The 17,846-nt window shown below is 39.6% G+C and overlaps 1 protein-coding gene across 2 annotated transcripts in view; it reads left to right on the plus strand.

Moving 5' to 3' along the window:
- The first annotated feature begins 3,278 nt into the window (after positions 1 to 3,278).
- Positions 3,279 to 17,846, plus strand: part of LanA (laminin subunit alpha) — a 30,785-nt gene continuing 16,217 nt past the window's right edge. For both annotated transcript variants that reach the window (XM_022796009.2, XM_086985043.1), the window contains exons 1-18: positions 3,279 to 3,605; positions 3,795 to 3,956; positions 8,176 to 8,404; positions 8,957 to 9,134; positions 9,435 to 9,640; positions 10,208 to 10,355; positions 11,234 to 11,365; positions 11,727 to 11,822; positions 12,331 to 12,452; positions 12,726 to 12,866; positions 13,243 to 13,521; positions 13,833 to 14,045; positions 14,362 to 14,545; positions 14,854 to 15,052; positions 15,718 to 16,236; positions 16,397 to 16,511; positions 16,958 to 17,148; positions 17,470 to 17,750. In XM_022796009.2, coding sequence (XP_022651744.1) covers positions 3,384 to 3,605; positions 3,795 to 3,956; positions 8,176 to 8,404; positions 8,957 to 9,134; positions 9,435 to 9,640; positions 10,208 to 10,355; positions 11,234 to 11,365; positions 11,727 to 11,822; positions 12,331 to 12,452; positions 12,726 to 12,866; positions 13,243 to 13,521; positions 13,833 to 14,045; positions 14,362 to 14,545; positions 14,854 to 15,052; positions 15,718 to 16,236; positions 16,397 to 16,511; positions 16,958 to 17,148; positions 17,470 to 17,750 — 3,617 coding nt within the window. In that variant the 5' untranslated portion in view covers positions 3,279 to 3,383. The remainder of the gene's footprint in view (positions 3,606 to 3,794; positions 3,957 to 8,175; positions 8,405 to 8,956; positions 9,135 to 9,434; positions 9,641 to 10,207; positions 10,356 to 11,233; positions 11,366 to 11,726; positions 11,823 to 12,330; positions 12,453 to 12,725; positions 12,867 to 13,242; positions 13,522 to 13,832; positions 14,046 to 14,361; positions 14,546 to 14,853; positions 15,053 to 15,717; positions 16,237 to 16,396; positions 16,512 to 16,957; positions 17,149 to 17,469; positions 17,751 to 17,846) is intronic.

Consider the following 17,846-nt stretch of genomic DNA (forward strand, 5'->3'; position numbering starts at 1 on the left):
ATCGAAATACATAAAATGCGAAATGGAAAATATTTTAAAATTATATGGTAAATTATAGCATTGGAATGTACTTGCTTAATAATTGTACATGATATATCAGCTAATTCAGATGGCTAAATAAAAGAATGGACGCATTAAAGGAACGGATTTTGGCAACTGTTCATTCAACCAGTGAAAATATTTTGAAGACGATGTTCATTGAAGCATAGCCCCTTTGAGGTGTTAAACTATTAAAGGCTTTTTTTCTCATACGCCCTTCCGCTCTTTCCCAAGCAAATAATCGCATATAGTTAAGTCAATCTAAATCAAACTTACAGGATTACGTAAACCTATGGAGGAGTTTTCACGTATTCATGCTAGCAAACGGTGTCTTTTTCAATTTGCAATAAAATCAGAATACTGAGAACACTTTGTGGGCATACTTGGAGGCAGAAGCGTGGCCTCTAAAGATGATTCTCTAGGACGTGTCTATAAATTAGCGCTGAATAGGTTGTTCTGAAAGCCTGTGGTATAAAAAAGATAAACGAAAGATCTGTATAAATTATTTGTTTCATAACTTACCTTTAACAGAGATTTTTTTCTAATGTCGGTTATAAACTCACTCATGGCCTGACAGATCATGGAGTGATTGATGTCAACATTTAATTTTACCGTAAATGCATGTTCAAATAACTCAAGTATATGAATATTCAAAAAAAAAATCAAAATAAACCTCTATTGTAAAAATAGTACGAAATTCAAAACGTTTAGATAACTGAGCGATAATGTAATAAGCGTCATTATTTTTTTTTATATAATAACCCGATGTTCTAGGACATCTTAGACGCTTATGTGTAGGTGTCAACCTGAAACTTCTTCTTTTTACGTACGTTACACTTAGTAAAGTTCATATAATTTCCGAACTAATTAACCAAGAGTCCTTTTACGCCTCCCCAAGTCATTTGTAACGTAACGTTACTGGGCATTCATTTGTTGCTGTTGCCGGTAGCTGAATACTGATTCTCTTAAGTTAAGCTAGTTGGTTAGAATTATGCGCGACTGTTTTTTTGGCATCTTAAAACGGACCTCAGTCTTTGGCCGGGATCAACAATCACGTAAGCGCCCATAGAGCGACAACGATTCCACAGAGTTCTCTTTGCAATAAGCTCCACTCGATGAATGCGGCTCATTGTATTGCCATAATGGTGCTGCACACACCATTAGAAGCAAATGGACGTTTGATGTACTCTGCTCCAAACTTCCTACAATAGTTTAGGTGCCTCCAGTGCCTTTCGTCTATAAGGGGAAACACACGCACGTTCTATGTTCAGCAAAACTTCAGAAAAGTCTTGTGGATCCGGCATTCAATGGCGCCACCTAACGAGCGATTGCGCATGATCTAGTTAGATCGTTACACAACAGTTAGAATTTGTCCAAATCGATGAGATGACAATATTTTTTTACACAGCTCTGTCGTCAAGCTTATAATGTCCAAGGCGCCAATGTGAACGACTGGAGTGTACAGCGCCCAAGGTAAACGCTGCAAAACCTTACTAAGAGAAAAAATCGTCTCTGTTGGAGCTATAAGGAGATGCCACGTCCTTTTATGTCTCGTCTCAGGCTCTGTTTGATTACTATTGAAATGGAGAGTCTGTAGCAACAATTTGAGCATACTAAATATTAACAGCTAGGTGTACGTTGGACAGGCAAATATATATATATATATATATATATATATATATATATATATATATATATATATATATATTAAACACACTGTGAATTTGTTTTCATGATTACCCACAAAATTAGAAGTGCTTCCATTCTTTTTGCTGTGCAGGTGTGATGTGTAACGAAACAGACATGGGGGACAGAACAAGAAGACCAAAAAAATGAGGAAAGCAATAAACTAGACTAGCCGCGCACCGCCCTTTTTATTGAAATTAATCAGACAGATAATACCGAGCCGCACATTCTACGTGAGACATACTTAAACAAAGAATAAAAAATATTGCATACTTCTACGTTATAAAAACTGTCTCTTAAAGCGTGCTTGATGTAATAAAAGCTTTTGCGATGTAGCTTTGAAATTTGGCGGTGCCGTGTGATCAGTTTTTGTAGATAACATGATTTCGCTTTTGTATTGAAAACTGTGTAGGCGGATGGCGTAGACCTTCATTTAAAAGAGAAGCTATAGTGGCCTAGAAGTTAAGTTATGCTCCTCAGAAAGCTCTCGAAATGGCACATGACCGTGGAGGGACACAATTCCCGAACGGTATATCAGCATGACAGTAATAATCGTTTCTGTCTGAAGATTACAGTGAATGAAGCTTGCACTCATGAAATGTTTTGCTTCTGCATGCTGGAAGCAAATATATGTGTATCGACTCATAACTGCCCCTGAGGACCATTCGAATGCGCTTCCATTTTAGATAGAATGCTGCCTAGAAGTTCCGCGTACGTGACGCCTTGTATTGACAGTGGTAGCTCAACTACTTTGTTCTGCTTTGTGTACCGTGGATCCAACGTGTGCGTATTATTAAGTACCCAGTATTAAGTACTAAGTTAGTAAGGTACTAAGTGTTAAAACCCAGCTGACAGCGATTTGCGCGTTTCCTCTAACCTGCTCAAATCATTATCCAAATAATTCAACTAGAAGATGCATTCTAGTTTCTTTTGTTTAAAAATATTGTTGATTATTTCAGCGTAAATAAGTTCTTTGAATCACCTCCTAAATATAGTATCAAAAACCTCCCCTACCAGAAGGTCGAGTTGGAAGGGATCTTGGTGAATTTATCTATGTTTTTTCTCATTACGTTAGCCAAAGCCGACATCTGAACCGGCGGTGGCTGCATGTTCATAATTACCACGGCAACGTACTTAGAAAGATGTGCATTTAGCCATCCGGACTACGTCTTTATCCAACTTCGAATTAGGAACCTGCGAGTTGTATATATGTGAGTACTATGACTGCTTACGAATCTATAGTAGAGTTGGATGCTTCGTTGTATTAAAAAAAATCTTACCATTTTCCCAGTTGTAAATGAGCGAATAATCAGATAATACAGTACCGCATGTTTAATAGGTCTACGAGATTTCTCAAGGAATGTAGTGCTCGACTCTTACCAGCAAAAGCTCGTTTGCGAGCCCCGTTGCTGGTGCCCGTATCTCTGACAGTTTCATTTCCCTTTCCCGTTATGCAGGCACCGGTTGCTTCCAGCTCCGCAGCCCATCGCTCTCTCAAAAAAGATCTCGAGAGGCAGCGGCTGGACGAACGAAAGCGAACTACCCGATTTCTAGAGTAGCGACGACGATTATTTCGAGTCATTCTTCAGCGAACCGGCATAAGCTCCACTTCGCGGGGTCACCCGGCCCGACAATCGATGGTTGCTCCCCGCTAGAAAATGGAGCTGAACGCGCCACTGGTATTGTTTTGTGTACTATGTTCAGTGAACGTAGGTGGCGCTGAAGCACAATTAAATGGTAGTGCTTTATCACCGAACCTACTGAATTTAGCTGAAGGACGTAATATCTGGGCATCGGCCACCTGTGGTGATGGCAATGAGAAAGAGGAATACTGTATACTTGGAGAGACGAACGTCGGACAGGATTATATCGCTGGGCAGGTTCGTATAGCAACTGTAGGCTATGCTCGTGTGGGTGGAACTAAAGTAATCTGTTCGATAGAAAATGCCACAACACAGATTTCGGTCAACTTACTTGTAGATATCTTTCTGTTAAGAACACACATAAATGGTTCTCGACATAGTCGCCGTAATGGCTAGAAACATTCTAATTGACGTTTGCCGCTGCAGGTAGTACAGGGTCAGCTGTGTGATTACTGTGATATGCGTGATTCCCGCAAATCGCACATAGCTCGCTACGTGATCGAGAATAATAACAAATACTGGCAGAGTCCGCCGTTGTCTCGGAGTGGGAGGTACAATGAGGTCAACCTCACCATTGACCTCGGACAGGTATGAGCCGTATATCACCTTAGAAAAATTAGTAAGTTAACTGGCTTATTTTATTACTAAGGCGATTAGTTACGGAAGGCAAAACATGAGTACTAGTAACTTGTGGTGTTAGATTTTCTGGAAAAGTACAGCATCTTTTCGTTTTTTTTTGACACATAATTAAAAACAGCTGGGAACCAAATTTTCGACTTTGCATTCGCGATTTCGAATCGCATTTGCAGCTAATACCGCTTATTAACACACTGGTCAAAATTTGTCGATCGATTCAACTTGTAAAGTGGTCAACTTGAATTTAAATATAGTAGTATAGTACCAAAAAAAAAAACAATATCGGCTGAAGCTTTCATTGTCTTTCTTCTGCCGGTAAGATTAAATCTTCCAAACTTTTCCAAACATCTGTGCCGTACTTAGATTGTTGTTAGCTCTGAAGGGATTTTCAACGCTAACCTGAACATACCTAAACATATTAGACAGCAAGAAACGAACTATTCGAGTCTCGTTCTCGTAACCGGCCAAACAGGCTCCGTCTAAACGCAGCAACGGTCCTGGGCCGCTGCGCGGCGTACCACAGTTAATTCTCTATCGGTCGTTCGTTACTGAACGACTAAAACCGGCTTCGCACTCCCCCGGCCACGACCGATACCCTTCCGAAGCTCCCACATTCTACCAATAGTGGAATCTAATCTTTGGAGATGGAGGAACCAAGCGCGAGAAAGGGAAGCCCGTAATGCCTCATACATTATAGAAACAGAAAGGCTTCTTTTTGGTTATGACCGAGCGTCCACGAGCCATCGGGAGAACCACTAGCCGTATAATGCTTTATAAAACTACGTTCTGTATACTCCACTAATTCATATTAAACAAGGCCAACAGAGATACAACGTATTTAATCAATTCTGTTTGATTTGCTTATCGTGTAGTGCATGTGTGAGAGAAATCGACACGACATCGTTAGGCATTTACCTGTATAGTGATAGAGGTAGATCGTCATAAGAGAAATCTATAAGTGGAGTTTGCGTATAGCTAATTTCTTATATCAAGTTGAATTGAGGCGCAATATACGGACATTATCGTGTACAATGTATGCTTAGTAATTTACTGTGTTTTCCTTCTGTTGGACGCTTGGAGAAGTACTAAGATAAAGTTCAAGCTTGCTAAAATTAGCTGAACAATGTCCAAAAAAATGCACGAACCATTTTTAGAGTTCTTAGAGACCAAGAAGGCCAGGCGCTGTTCCACTTAAACTCTACGGATTTGTTAGAACAGGCGCTTTTCAACTGCAATCAACCACGACAATATCTGTGGACGCTTTTATAAATGCTTAATATCTATGTAGCTGTATCCGTCACTTGCTATAGTTACCGACGGCAAAACGTAATTTTCCTGCATTGATCTTCAATACGTTGTAGACATCATGCTTAGCCAACAATTTTAAAGTGTTCAAAGTAGAAACCTTCAATAGTAGGATTTTTTCCCTATCGTGTGAAAAAGAAGCGACATGACGCGACAACTTCAGCCCATACTGCTGCCTTCCAAAAAGGGGCCCCTCGTCTGGAGGATCACCTACATAATAAGGTAGCGCAAGATCGTTGTAAGAGGATAGAGGTCTACATGGGTACGCTTTCAGCATTATAATCAGAAGAAAACGTCGCTGGTGTTGTGCATTCCGAAAAAACTTGCTGTACCGGCGTAGTCGAAGTTTTGGACTGAATTAATTTTTTTTATTTCGATTAAACGATTACCATTATATATGTGTACTGAATTCCAAAACGTGCCTTGAATATGGCTCTTTTGTACTAAGTGAAGGAGCAGATATAGCCTCGCTTGTTTTGATATCAAACGAAGAAAGAAATGGTGATCAAACGCAAACCAACATTATTTGATTTTGAGGGACTGTTTGATTTAAAGAACTTGATAACTTAATGTTCAACCTATCTTCTTTTTTTTTTACATTTTTAGTTTAGTGGAGACACCTGTGTTCGCTCGTTTACTTCCTTAAGATCTGTTTATATTTTGCAAAGTGAGTTCATGTTAGGATATCGCCTGAAATCAACATGTAACTAGCGGTAAATTCGCAGTTTAAACATAATTACGTCTATACTATGTTCTGTTCAGACACAGAACGGTTTTATGATAGAAAACTGTGGTAGCTCGTTCGACAGTTTAATAACTCCATCATTTATTTAATGTGGGGAACCAAATGATTTAATCACTACTTAGTTCATTTACTCTGCGAAAGTTCCATCAGGGATGTAAGAAAAGAAAGGCAGTTCTGCTGTAAGGTTGGCCTTTGCAACGGAAGTAAAGGCATTAGTCACAAAAAGCATGGACTTACATAGTATACGTAAAACGCTTGGTCCGAGCGTGTATTGTCGATAGCGATCAAGATCGTTGTTACTTTTTTTTTCGTTCAATCCTTTTCTAGCTTAATGAGCTTAATCGTTCATGTTTGCCGCTGTTAGCCTTTGTACAGATTAGTCTCAGATAGAAGCCGTAGATTTGCAGGCAAAAGGAGCCCAAGTAAATTATCACTTGTTACTTATACTGCATGAGAGGCATGCAATTCGTTTCCATCCATCGGGCATCCATGAGTCCATATTTTTCTACAAATAAAGTGATTTATTTAAAGGTTTAGACATTTTGTAATTATACAGATGGTAACGCGACATCTGCTGTGTTTATAAAGAATTATCCATATCGCTGCACAGTCAGAAGGGATGAGACTTTTTAAATATGTCAACTACTGATAGTTCATGCGTTTAACTTTGCTATAATGCCCTGCTTTCGAAACGGGTTCTTGTCTGGTGTAGGCACATAGAGCGAACGATTCTTCCTTACTATCAGCTTTAAGCTTATACGCATCATTTCAGTAGTTAGAAATTGCAGCTGTTCATTCTTATTTGACCTCTACAACTATTATGTGTATTAACATAAATAACAGGAAGGAATAAACAAACATTGGTGTACATTTGAACGTTTCTTATTTGAAATTTGAAAAGTTTTCCTGTTCAGGCGTAGAAGTCGTCAGGCCAGCACACATATTCACTAATACTGCAAATAACTTGAACATTAGGGCACTATACTCGCATTTGAGGGCTAGAATTCGGGAAACCGAAATGTAATAAACGACTATAAAGATTTCTTAAATCTGTTGAGCCAAGGCAATCTCCAACAATATTTATCTTTTTTTTTTTGTGAAAATGAAGACGTAGTGACCTAACGCTGTGGAAAGACTGACAAGTACCCGAAAACAAAATGGATAAATTGAAGCTAAAAAATAATACTAGCATCTGGTGGATGCTATGAATTAATGGCGTAGTCTTTTTAATTGTGCATTAACAAACATGGACTAAACTCAACCTTAACGGCAATGAATGATGCTATATGACTAAGAAACATAGTAATTATTATCTATAGTAAAAAAAAAGAGAGCTTGGTTACAGCTGACGCGTATACGAGGGGACAGGACCCCTCGTTTGTGCTTTGCTCTACATGTAATAGTTATACACTTATACTTTATATTTATTCTATTGTTCATATATAGACATAAATTAAGCTATCGGGTACATAAAGTCTTCGATAAAGCACGCATAGTAAATAGGATTAAAGATACACTTATGGGATGCAAAGCGTGCAATATTCGAAATGTAGTGGATTCCGCAACTCGACGGGATTTTGGCCCTCTTTGTTATATAACTTCACCACCTTTTTCTATAGTACTATGTTGGTTTCTAAATGTGTTCAATATGCCGCGTAACTCTATTGAGGTACCGAATTATAGTGACATATTGTTAAACAATTGATGCCAACGATTTTTATGCACGCATTAGTTTGCACAAGAGATAGTATAAATTTTAATAGTGTGATTTGGAGTTGAATAGCTAGATTTCATTAATATCAAATTAAAAATAAACTTGCGTATAATAAGGATTCAACCAATTTTTTAATATTTTAGGCCACGTATTACATCACACACTTTGAGTTGAAGGATCCACACTTGGCTAGCCAGACACGCAGCCATGGTTGTTATTCTGCCCAGCGTTACGTCTAAAGCTTAAACACTGTGGTCCCTAGAGTGACCTTTTGTTATATTACGCCCTCTATAGGACGTAGTTTTCCGCATGAAAAATACGTAACATTTTTTTGTTCATTTGCTCATGACTCAAGTTTAAAGCAGTATGTGTACTTCGTTTCTGCGCTTACTTGTCATTTATATTAGGATTTCCACGTCGCGTACGTCTTCATCGTCATGGGCATCTCACCCCGCCCTGGAGTTTGGGCCCTTGAACGATCCGTGGATCATGGAAAGACCTTCACGCCATGGCAATATTTCGCATCCGACGAGAATGAATGCAAGCATTTCTTCGGCCAGAACGTCTCATTTACAATAACCAGTGATGACTCGGTAATCTGTGAGACCAAATATTCATCAATTCTGCCTTTTCAACGTAAGTACGTCTTGAATTCGACAATATGACCGTTTGTGTCATGCGAGTTGACTCTCGAATTTCTATGATGTTTACGTTTAAATTAATCAGCATATGAAACAGCCTCACCGGTAGTTTCCTCGTGCTAGCAGCCAGTAGTCGGACGGAACTTCTGGTGGCAACTCAGGACGTGAAACTCGAAACCTAAAAGGTCGAGTCTGCCTTAATGACAGCCTGAAATGGCAATTTGCCTAAGAAACCAGCCTACCTAACGCTGACCTAACCTGTCGCATCATAATATGAAAGGAGCCCTACGTAATGCCTTTCACTTCTCGTTCTTGAATATGGGAGAACTGAATATCTTAAGAAGCAGGTTTTTACTCGTTCGAGGTCAAGTTAAGGCTGAGTTTGATTCCCCGATGTAATGCCGTTGTGGCAGTGACGTTCCCGCAGAAGTTTGACCTAGGTAAGGTAAAAATGCATTTAAAAAAATGTTCGATTTTCAGAAATATTCTAATCGAAAACTTATTATGCTAACTTATACGTTACTCACATTCGGTTCATGGTTATTAGATGGCGAGATCCCCATTGAGATACTTACGGGTAGGCCCTCTTATAACAACTTCTCGTCGTCTGAGTCTCTTCAAGAGTGGTCACGCGCTACCAACATTAGACTTCGTTTGATGCGTACGAAAACACTGCTTGCCGACGTTTTGTCCGTCAACCAAAAGGACCCGACAGTCACACGAAGGTACACAGCTTGACACTGACTAGCACATCGTGCATACAGGTGGAGCATTCATTAATAATACTAATAGCGTTTCGTCAAAAAATGAATAAACACGCAACTGAAAAAACTTGTTTATCATATAAACCGTCACGCCTGTGCAACGAGTAGCACCAGATGACTTTCTCAAGATAGCGTTTCGAGTTGCACCTTAATACCCCCCACATTTATCGATCCAGATTCATACGACGGAGTATACGACACGGAGTATTATTTTTATAATTACTAATTATATTGTTATGATCAATGTGTGGTGATTTCTAGATATTTCTACTCGATTCGTCATATCGAGGTGGGCGGTCGCTGTGTTTGTAATGGCCACGCTTCGCATTGCAGTCCTACCTATGAGGGCAAACTTCGATGTCGCTGTCAGCATAATACGGATGGGGACCAGTGTGAAAAATGCGAAGGTCTTTATAATCAGAAGTTGTGGCAGCCAGCTTCCATCGATAATCGAAATGAATGCGAAAGTATGTCCATTTCGTTTGTAGATAGTGTAATCTGTTTAGGCTTTGGCCCATGTTGTCTGCGCACGCTGAATCTACATTTGACAGTTATCTTTCGTACGTTTTTGCCAGCGGTTACGGATGCTGAAGGGCATTGGCTTGTGGCTTTAATGACTTAGATTTACCTGTTCAGGTAAAGGTAGATCAATTACTTGAAAGAGACTCGGTAGATAGCTTTCGCATAGCATATGTTAAATGAATTATTAAAAAAACACCACAATTCGAAAAGGTCAGTTCTTAGGACAGCTGACAATTACTCATTATTCGAGTTAGTTATTCCATTTACTCCGCTAATTCCAATTACTCGAACCGGATTATATAGAACGTCCTGTCAAATACGGAAAATCGCCGAGGACGAATTGGTCAAATTGGATAACTTTAAACAAGTTCGGTGTCTGTTTGTGATTTGCATATATGGCTAAAAAGCATCTAGTAGATAGTCTCTCGGTCAATCAAAACCCCGGATGATTCTGTCAATATGTAAAACAATAATTCAGTTTAATAGAAACGGTTAAACACGTCACCTAACAGAGTGCAACTGTCATGAGCATGCCCATTCATGCGAATACAACGCGACGGTTGAAAAGTTGGGATTGTCGTTGGACATAGACGGACAGAAACGTGGAGGAGGCGTCTGCATAGATTGCCTGCACCATACGGCTGGAATTAATTGCGAAAAGTAAGTTAACCACACTTTAATTTTAATCGATCGACCTGCAAACAAAGCGCCAATACACAGTATGCGAACATTGTACACGTAAATATTGCTAAGAAAAAAAAGAGACGTTGATAGTCATGATCTAATAGAATTTCGAAGGCGTACAGAGCTACAAATGGTTGGATATTTTATTTCGAACAATGAAGACGCTAAAATTTGGTCCAAGCTAAAGATACCCTAGCATAGGATAACCAACGAATTATATATATGGTATATATATATATATATTAAATATATTAATATAACATAGAACACCCAAAAATTACTCAACTGATTACAATGCGCATTACAAATAATAGGCATTTTGTTTTATTTGAAGATAGTCAAAAATAAGACTGAAGAAACATATGTCATTCAAATGAGGCCATATAGACAAACACCATTAGACTGTGTCTCGAAAGTCGACGATACCTGTGACCTTCATCAAACATTAGTCAAGTGACTAGACAGTCGCCTCGTCTTGTTTGCTTCCTGGGCCATTCCAACTGCAACAAGAATTCTAGAAACGCAGATCCTTCTAGTTAGTCGTTTTAGCTATATTTTAATGATCACTTATTTCATTGTAAGATTAGCATTTAAAATGTAGATAGTTCATAGGATGACTCTATATAACTTAACGAATATATAAATATATTCTCGAAGCGTTCTAAATAATACTACAACAAAGAAGTACCCAGTAGAAAATTCCGTATTTGGTTTGCCACAGCTTAACTAAGTTCTATGAGAATTTAAAGTATTCATCTATATTTTAAATACTCCACGTAACGAAGATTATCTTACTATTTACACATTGGGCTTAAAGAGGTGCGACGGCAACCTAATTTCCTTTTGACTTTCAGGTGCGAGCCTAAATACTATAGACAGATCCACAAAGAGCTAACCGATACAGACGTTTGCACGAGATGCCCATGTGACTTCACCGGAGACGACGCTAAACGCTACTCTGGAGAATGCGAAGATGAGACGGCTAGGTAAGAACCATACTGTGTAGACGAAATCAGTCTACTGAAACAAGGAACCTTCTCCAGAAGCGGAAATGTGCTACCGATGTCAAGCCGGATGGACGCATTTGAAGGACGCGTGGCTACGTGGTCAAGCGCGCGTGCGCACCCCATGGCTTGTGGAGAGGTGCCATTATAAAAATCCCAAGAGCTGTGAGGAAGCTGTGACACTGTCCATAATCGAAAAGCTTTTATTCAATACAGAAACTTTAACTGACCTGTACATTTATCTACATACCATGATTTACTACCATGACACTCAATTCGGTATTGTCTACTGAACTATACTATGCTTGAATATTGTGTTTTGTACACGTTTCATGTGTGAAAGGTGTACATGCGATGAAAAGTACAGAGAACCAGACTGCGACGATTGCGCTGACGGCTATTACGGATTCCCTAACTGCATACCCTGCGACTGCTTCAGGTAACAGATATCAGAGTTATTCGGAAGGAATCTAATTCCTAGTGGCTGCTAGTCACGGGAACATACACACATAAATATAAAACGAATTCATGAGATAAATGTTTATTTAAACACACAGTCATTACTATTGAGTTATCGTCACAGCAATTGCTCCATTGAAATGGTCTATTAACTAAGATGACAGATTTCGTAATCTATGACCTTATCCCTGGTTATAATGCACAAAGACCTATTGTTAGAATATGGGTTGGATTTCAACAGAATTAATTGAACACCGCTAATTAAATCATATGTATACACATGAAAAGTCGTAGACTTACCTAAAAAACACTTCAATCACTTACAGTTCGAGTGCACTCTTACTGACTCGTCGATGCGACTTTTTGTTAAATCACTCTTCTTCAATGCTTCTAGTTGCCACTAGCATTTAAAACAGCTTACGGCAGCATTCAGAATATTCAGAAAAATAGTACAATTTAGAATAATAGCAATAATGACAACATTTTAGGAACGGTACTAAGGGCGGGCTGTGCCACAACAACGGCCGAGAATGCCCTTGTGAAGTGAATTTTGGGGGGGAGCACTGCAAAGAATGCTCCCGAGGATTTTTCAATCACCCCGAATGTCAAGGTAAATATTTCGTTAAATTTTTTTATTAATTTTTACAACAAATAAAATACAATGATGCAAGTGTACAAACGTGATTACTACTTTGTTGACAACAGAAGAGGTATGCGTTTTACAGTAGTATTCCTAAATCAACTTAGGAAATTTTCTTAATAGGATCGAAACAAGAAATTTGGTCATCATCGTCACTTATATTTTGTTATTTCCGGACTGCTAACTTACTTTTTTGACTATTGTGAATGGCTAATTATTTAATCTCGCCCAATTAATCGACAGCTTGTGAGTGTAACCCTCGACATTCGCTGACACCGGAAGTCTGTGATGCCGTTTCTGGCAAATGTCAGTGTAGCAACGGTTTTGGAGGGAGACAGTGCGACCGCTGTGAAGTAGGCCACTTCGCTTATCCCGAGTGTCAATGTGAGTTCGGTAAACATTTTGTAGCTCTTGCAAGATTCGATGATCTATACACAAACACAGCTAATAGAAATCTCCTTGATGTGTTTATTGGTTATTGGTTTACTTCTTATTGTTCACGGTCATTTGTGTAAGAGCAATTGGTTCTAAGGTCAGGTGTTTGTGCACAGATGGATGTATGTTTGTTCGTAAGAAAGTTTAGCCGAGCGAGACGAGTAATAAATAATTATTATAATAGGTTTTCGAGTACATAAAGCGCAATATACCTAATGTTAATTAATCAGCTTTTGCCAACCGGACGTATTGAATCTCGAGTACTTTCTGTAGTATTCCATATATGCTTCTGTTTCCAAATCGTATCTCTACTCCCGTATTGTAGCCTGCGACTGTCATCCAAGTGGAGTTACTGAGGGTGTCTGCGACCCAGTTAGTGGAAAGTGTTTCTGCAAACCTGGGTTCACTGGAGATCATTGCGATCGATGCGCGGACGGCTTCTTCGGACCCGACTGCCATCCGTGCAAATGTGACCCTGACGGAAGCGTGAGGGAAGTCTGTAGCGATAAAGGACGTTGCAAGTGTCGTTTGGGTCGGACTGGTGACAAATGCGATAAATGCGCCGCCGGCTATTTTACCAAATACGATAACAAAACATGTTTAGGTATGTGTTCTTCACATAATATTTAATAACGAAGAGAAACGAAAATAGCTTCCATTCTTTAATTACTTCTGTCTTTTATGCTATGCACGAGATGTTTCTTCTTGTTATGCACGTATATATCAAGCACCTATGCTTGACCAGATAAGACGTAGGCACATCAAAAGCGTAGCTTTTTCTTACTAGTTTGCACAAGACAAATAAATCTTTCTTTATGTATATATATATATATATTGCTTCTCAAAATAGTCATCTCAAAAGTAGTTAAGTAAAATGAGAGTTGAGGCCATTTCTTGAGATTCGATCTTTCACAGCCTGTGGTTGCGATCGTTACGGTGCGGACGGCGAGAGCTGTGATGCTGAAGGACGCTGTTTTTGCAAACCAAATTTTCGGAGTGGAGATAACTTCAAATGCAACGTATGCGCGCCAGGCCATTACAAATACCCATTCTGTGAAGCTTGCAATTGTAATCCCTTGGGAACGTCGTCTGATCATCAGGGATGTCAGACCGGTGGAGACACCTTATGTAAGGCCTATATTCTTATATATCTTCTTCCTTTATATATCATACGTCCTTGTTCTGGGGTGCCCTGTAATTCTAAAAAGTGTTTCGGGACATCTATGCTATTAAAAGTTTTATTGCCGGTATCTTTTATGTCCACTAAATACTTTAGAATTACAAATACCCATTATGTGCCTTTACTAACAAATATCAGAATCTCTTGTCGAGTTCGAGAAGAGAGCTCGAGGATTAAAAAAAAACGTTCGGTACCTGTGTGCTCCTGAACTGTAAAAAAACACTTGATTCTCGACGAAAAACACCCACCATACTTTTGCTACAGGTGTGTGTAAAGAACGTGTGGAAGGCCGTCGGTGCGATACGTGCAAACCGCTCTTCTATAACTTACGAGCCACTTCGGAAGCATGCGAGAATTGCTTCTGTGAAGAGTCCGGTACTCATAGCGCTATTCAAGCCTGTGAACCCCACAAAGGACAGTGCCCTTGCAAATCTAACAGAGACGGCAGGTGATTCTTAAACGATGATTCTTAAGACGATTCTTAAATGATTTTGTTCTTAGGCGTTAGACTTTGTGTCTAATCTAGATCCTTTCGTTGACTCCGGATGTTAGGTCTTTAGAGCAGAGCCGACAAAAGTATCAAATTGGATGGCCACCAAAGGGCATATTCAGAAAAAATAAAGTCCAAAAAAACAGCTACTCTCAATCGGTTCCTCTTTAAGAATTGGCAAAGTTCGGCTTACTCAGGATAATTGGTTGGATGGAGTATCAGGCCGACAATTCGACGGTCCAGACATATACGCTTGCGTGTTACAGGGCATGCGCGCATTGTGTGGCGGGCACTTTTAAACGCAGCGCGGATAATATCTTCGGTTGCGAAGACTGCGAATGCAATCCGTCGGGTTCCATAAAAGATCAATGCGATGAAAGGACCGGTTGCCGCTGTAGAAACCTGATCGGCGGCGCTAAATGTGACAAGCCAACAAAGCTTAGTTATGTCCCGACCTTTCACCAGGTATCAATACAACAGCATATTGGAATTTCTATTATTCGCAATGATGTGATATGAAACAATGTATTATAAGAAAAAAATATAATAGAGTTTCCATTCACTTTAGTTATCTTACTACGATTATTATATATGCGCATTCTGTCTCTAAGGTAGTCTAGAAGCCGTCAAGGATAAAGATTTGAAGTCTGATGATACGGTGTTATTCTGGTTTAGAAAATAAGATTCTTTCGTTGACCCCGGATGTTAGGCCTTCAGAGAAGAGCCGGCAAAAATATCGACTCGGATAGCTATTATTAAAGGATACATGATTGAAGTTGCTAGGTACTAATCAAATATTCGACACAAGTATATGTCTATAAGTATATTTCTTATGAATTCATAACACATATAGAATGATTTAGCGCATAGAGTATAATATGTATCAGAGCAAACCGTTTATACGTGTCGACCCGTGTACTGACGAAGGCATCGTCTTAAATTTCGTCATCACTGTTATGATCAAAGCTGTTAGCTAACTTTCGAATTGAATCACCTTCAACGCACTGCCTACAATACGTGTTATTGTATTGATCCATACTGTCAGTATCACCTCGAACGTCGAAAAAGTGCGTATTACACAATGCTAATAGTGATCAAAATAAATCGATTTGTTTATCACACGCTCGCAGTTCATATATGAGGTGGAAGCATTCCGTACACCGAAACGTCCCGAAGTGCGTCAAGGCTCAAACGAAACCGAGTTTCCTGGTTTCTCAGGAATGGGTTATGCAATCTTTAACGAGCTTCAGACAGCTATAATAATCGATGTGGAGATAAAAAAGAACTCAATGCATCAGGTTGTACTTCGGTATACGAATCCAGCCGATGTCCCTCAGGAGATGCTGTTTACCCTGACGCCAGGTAGTGACGAGGTGCCTTCGAAACAGTATAAAGCCAAACTACCTCCTGCTAAGACTCCCACCTTTATCAAGCTTCCTGCCTTTAAGGACTTCGAGGGAGATATCCTTCCAGGTCCCTGGACTATCCAGATGGAGTCGATGAATGTCGCTGTGGACTATCTAGTCACTCTACCACAGGAGTACATTTCAGCAGCCGCTCTCAAAGAAGAAATCAAACGACCATGTAAGCTTGGCGAAGATCGGCCATGCAGGAAAATGGCGTATCCGCCCCTGCCACGTGCTGTAGAGGTACGTATTTTCAGTATGTATTGGTCTGGTTATTAGATGTGCATTGAGCTAATGTTACTTCCGTCAGCTAAGAAAACGTGTAAAATTTTTCACGCTTCTACTTTATCGGCGTATGTTTTTCATCATTAGGTATCCATCAAGCAGCGTCCTTTACTTTCAGACTTTCGTCGGAATTCAAGATTCGGCCGGTGTCACTCTACCAAAGGAGATTGATAATGTCGTTGAAAAAGCAGCTGTGCTCAGTCCAGTAAAACCACTTGACCTTCAACTGAACGGTACGCACTCAAGAGAAAATCCCATGCTGGTCGCATAAATAAGACCCCATCAAACGAGTGATCCAATAACGTATTGTTATGCTGTTCGATGTTAACCAGACCCCTTTCTGTTTGCTTGAGTAACAGTGTTATGCTAGTATTGAAGTACTAAAATGATACCCAAAGTTTTTACGACACTGAACTTACTAGTTTAACGCCTCCGCGTTTATGTGATGTGCTTCCTCAATTCGCATCAAGCTATAGCACTATAAAATCCCAAAGGAGACGTAGTGGAATATAAAATTAGAAACAAGCATAGGTTGAATCAAGCCATACTTTCAGCGTCCAATGTAGCGGTTCCAATTGTATAATCGAATGTTTGAGCACTATTGCCAAGAAGAATCTACGAAAATGATATGACGTTAGGATAAGTAAAAGGTCGAATTATCTCTATCTTCACCCGATAGGATTCGAACCGTCTTCGATGTTCTTCATTGAGTATTCTAGCAAAAAACGTCAAGTTGACGAATTCCGTCAAACGGAACCCAATGGAGTTCTGCCTGTCGCTCGAGCCGAGGTTATCTTCGAGTTAGCAAAAAACAGCTATAAAGCACAACTGGTGTTACCTTATTGCCGATATAGCTTCCTTTGCCGGCAGGTGAGTGCGTACCGTGAGCTTTAAAAACCAGTAAAATTGTTTCGCTGAACAGTGATATTCACTTATCAAACGACGTGATCAAACTGTGATCGGTAATATTGTATTTATTTCTAGCCCTAAATGCGTAACAGTTAGTTCCATCCTATAAAAGCTATAAGCAGACACAGGGATACGAAATGTTAACGCACAGCATTCACAACGTACTACGGAATAAGTTGAGTAATTAAAGGTTAATTATTTTCTAGGTAACTATTATTAGATTAGATGTTTTTTATCGAAAGTACAAAAAGATACACATTAGAACTTGTTATATGTCCGCAGGTGGTCATAGATCCCGAAGGCCGAGTATTTGAGTCTCCCGATTTGTGGGGTGAACGTTCCCAGTCCCGAGTAAGGCTGTCGCTCGAAAATGCTCCATTAGATGAGGAGGTTTACATCTATAAGATCGCCGCAGTCCCACGAAGCGTGTACGGACATCACCTACTTAACATTAGCACTGTTTGTATCCGAGACGAGGACTTTTGCCATGGGCTCAAGTATAACAACCTTGGGAAAAAGGTTTACTTTGCACAAACCGGCGACTATATGGCTATAGACCCACGGTAAGACCCAAATATGTTATTATTTGTAGCTAGGTGTACCGGAAAAGAAAATAGCTTTAGGTACACGTTTGTTAACAAATCATTTAGGATCATTCA

Source organism: Varroa destructor, unplaced genomic scaffold (genome assembly GCF_002443255.2).
Source record: "Varroa destructor unplaced genomic scaffold, Vdes_3.0 BEIS01000003.1, whole genome shotgun sequence".
NCBI lineage: Eukaryota > Metazoa > Arthropoda > Arachnida > Mesostigmata > Varroidae > Varroa > Varroa destructor.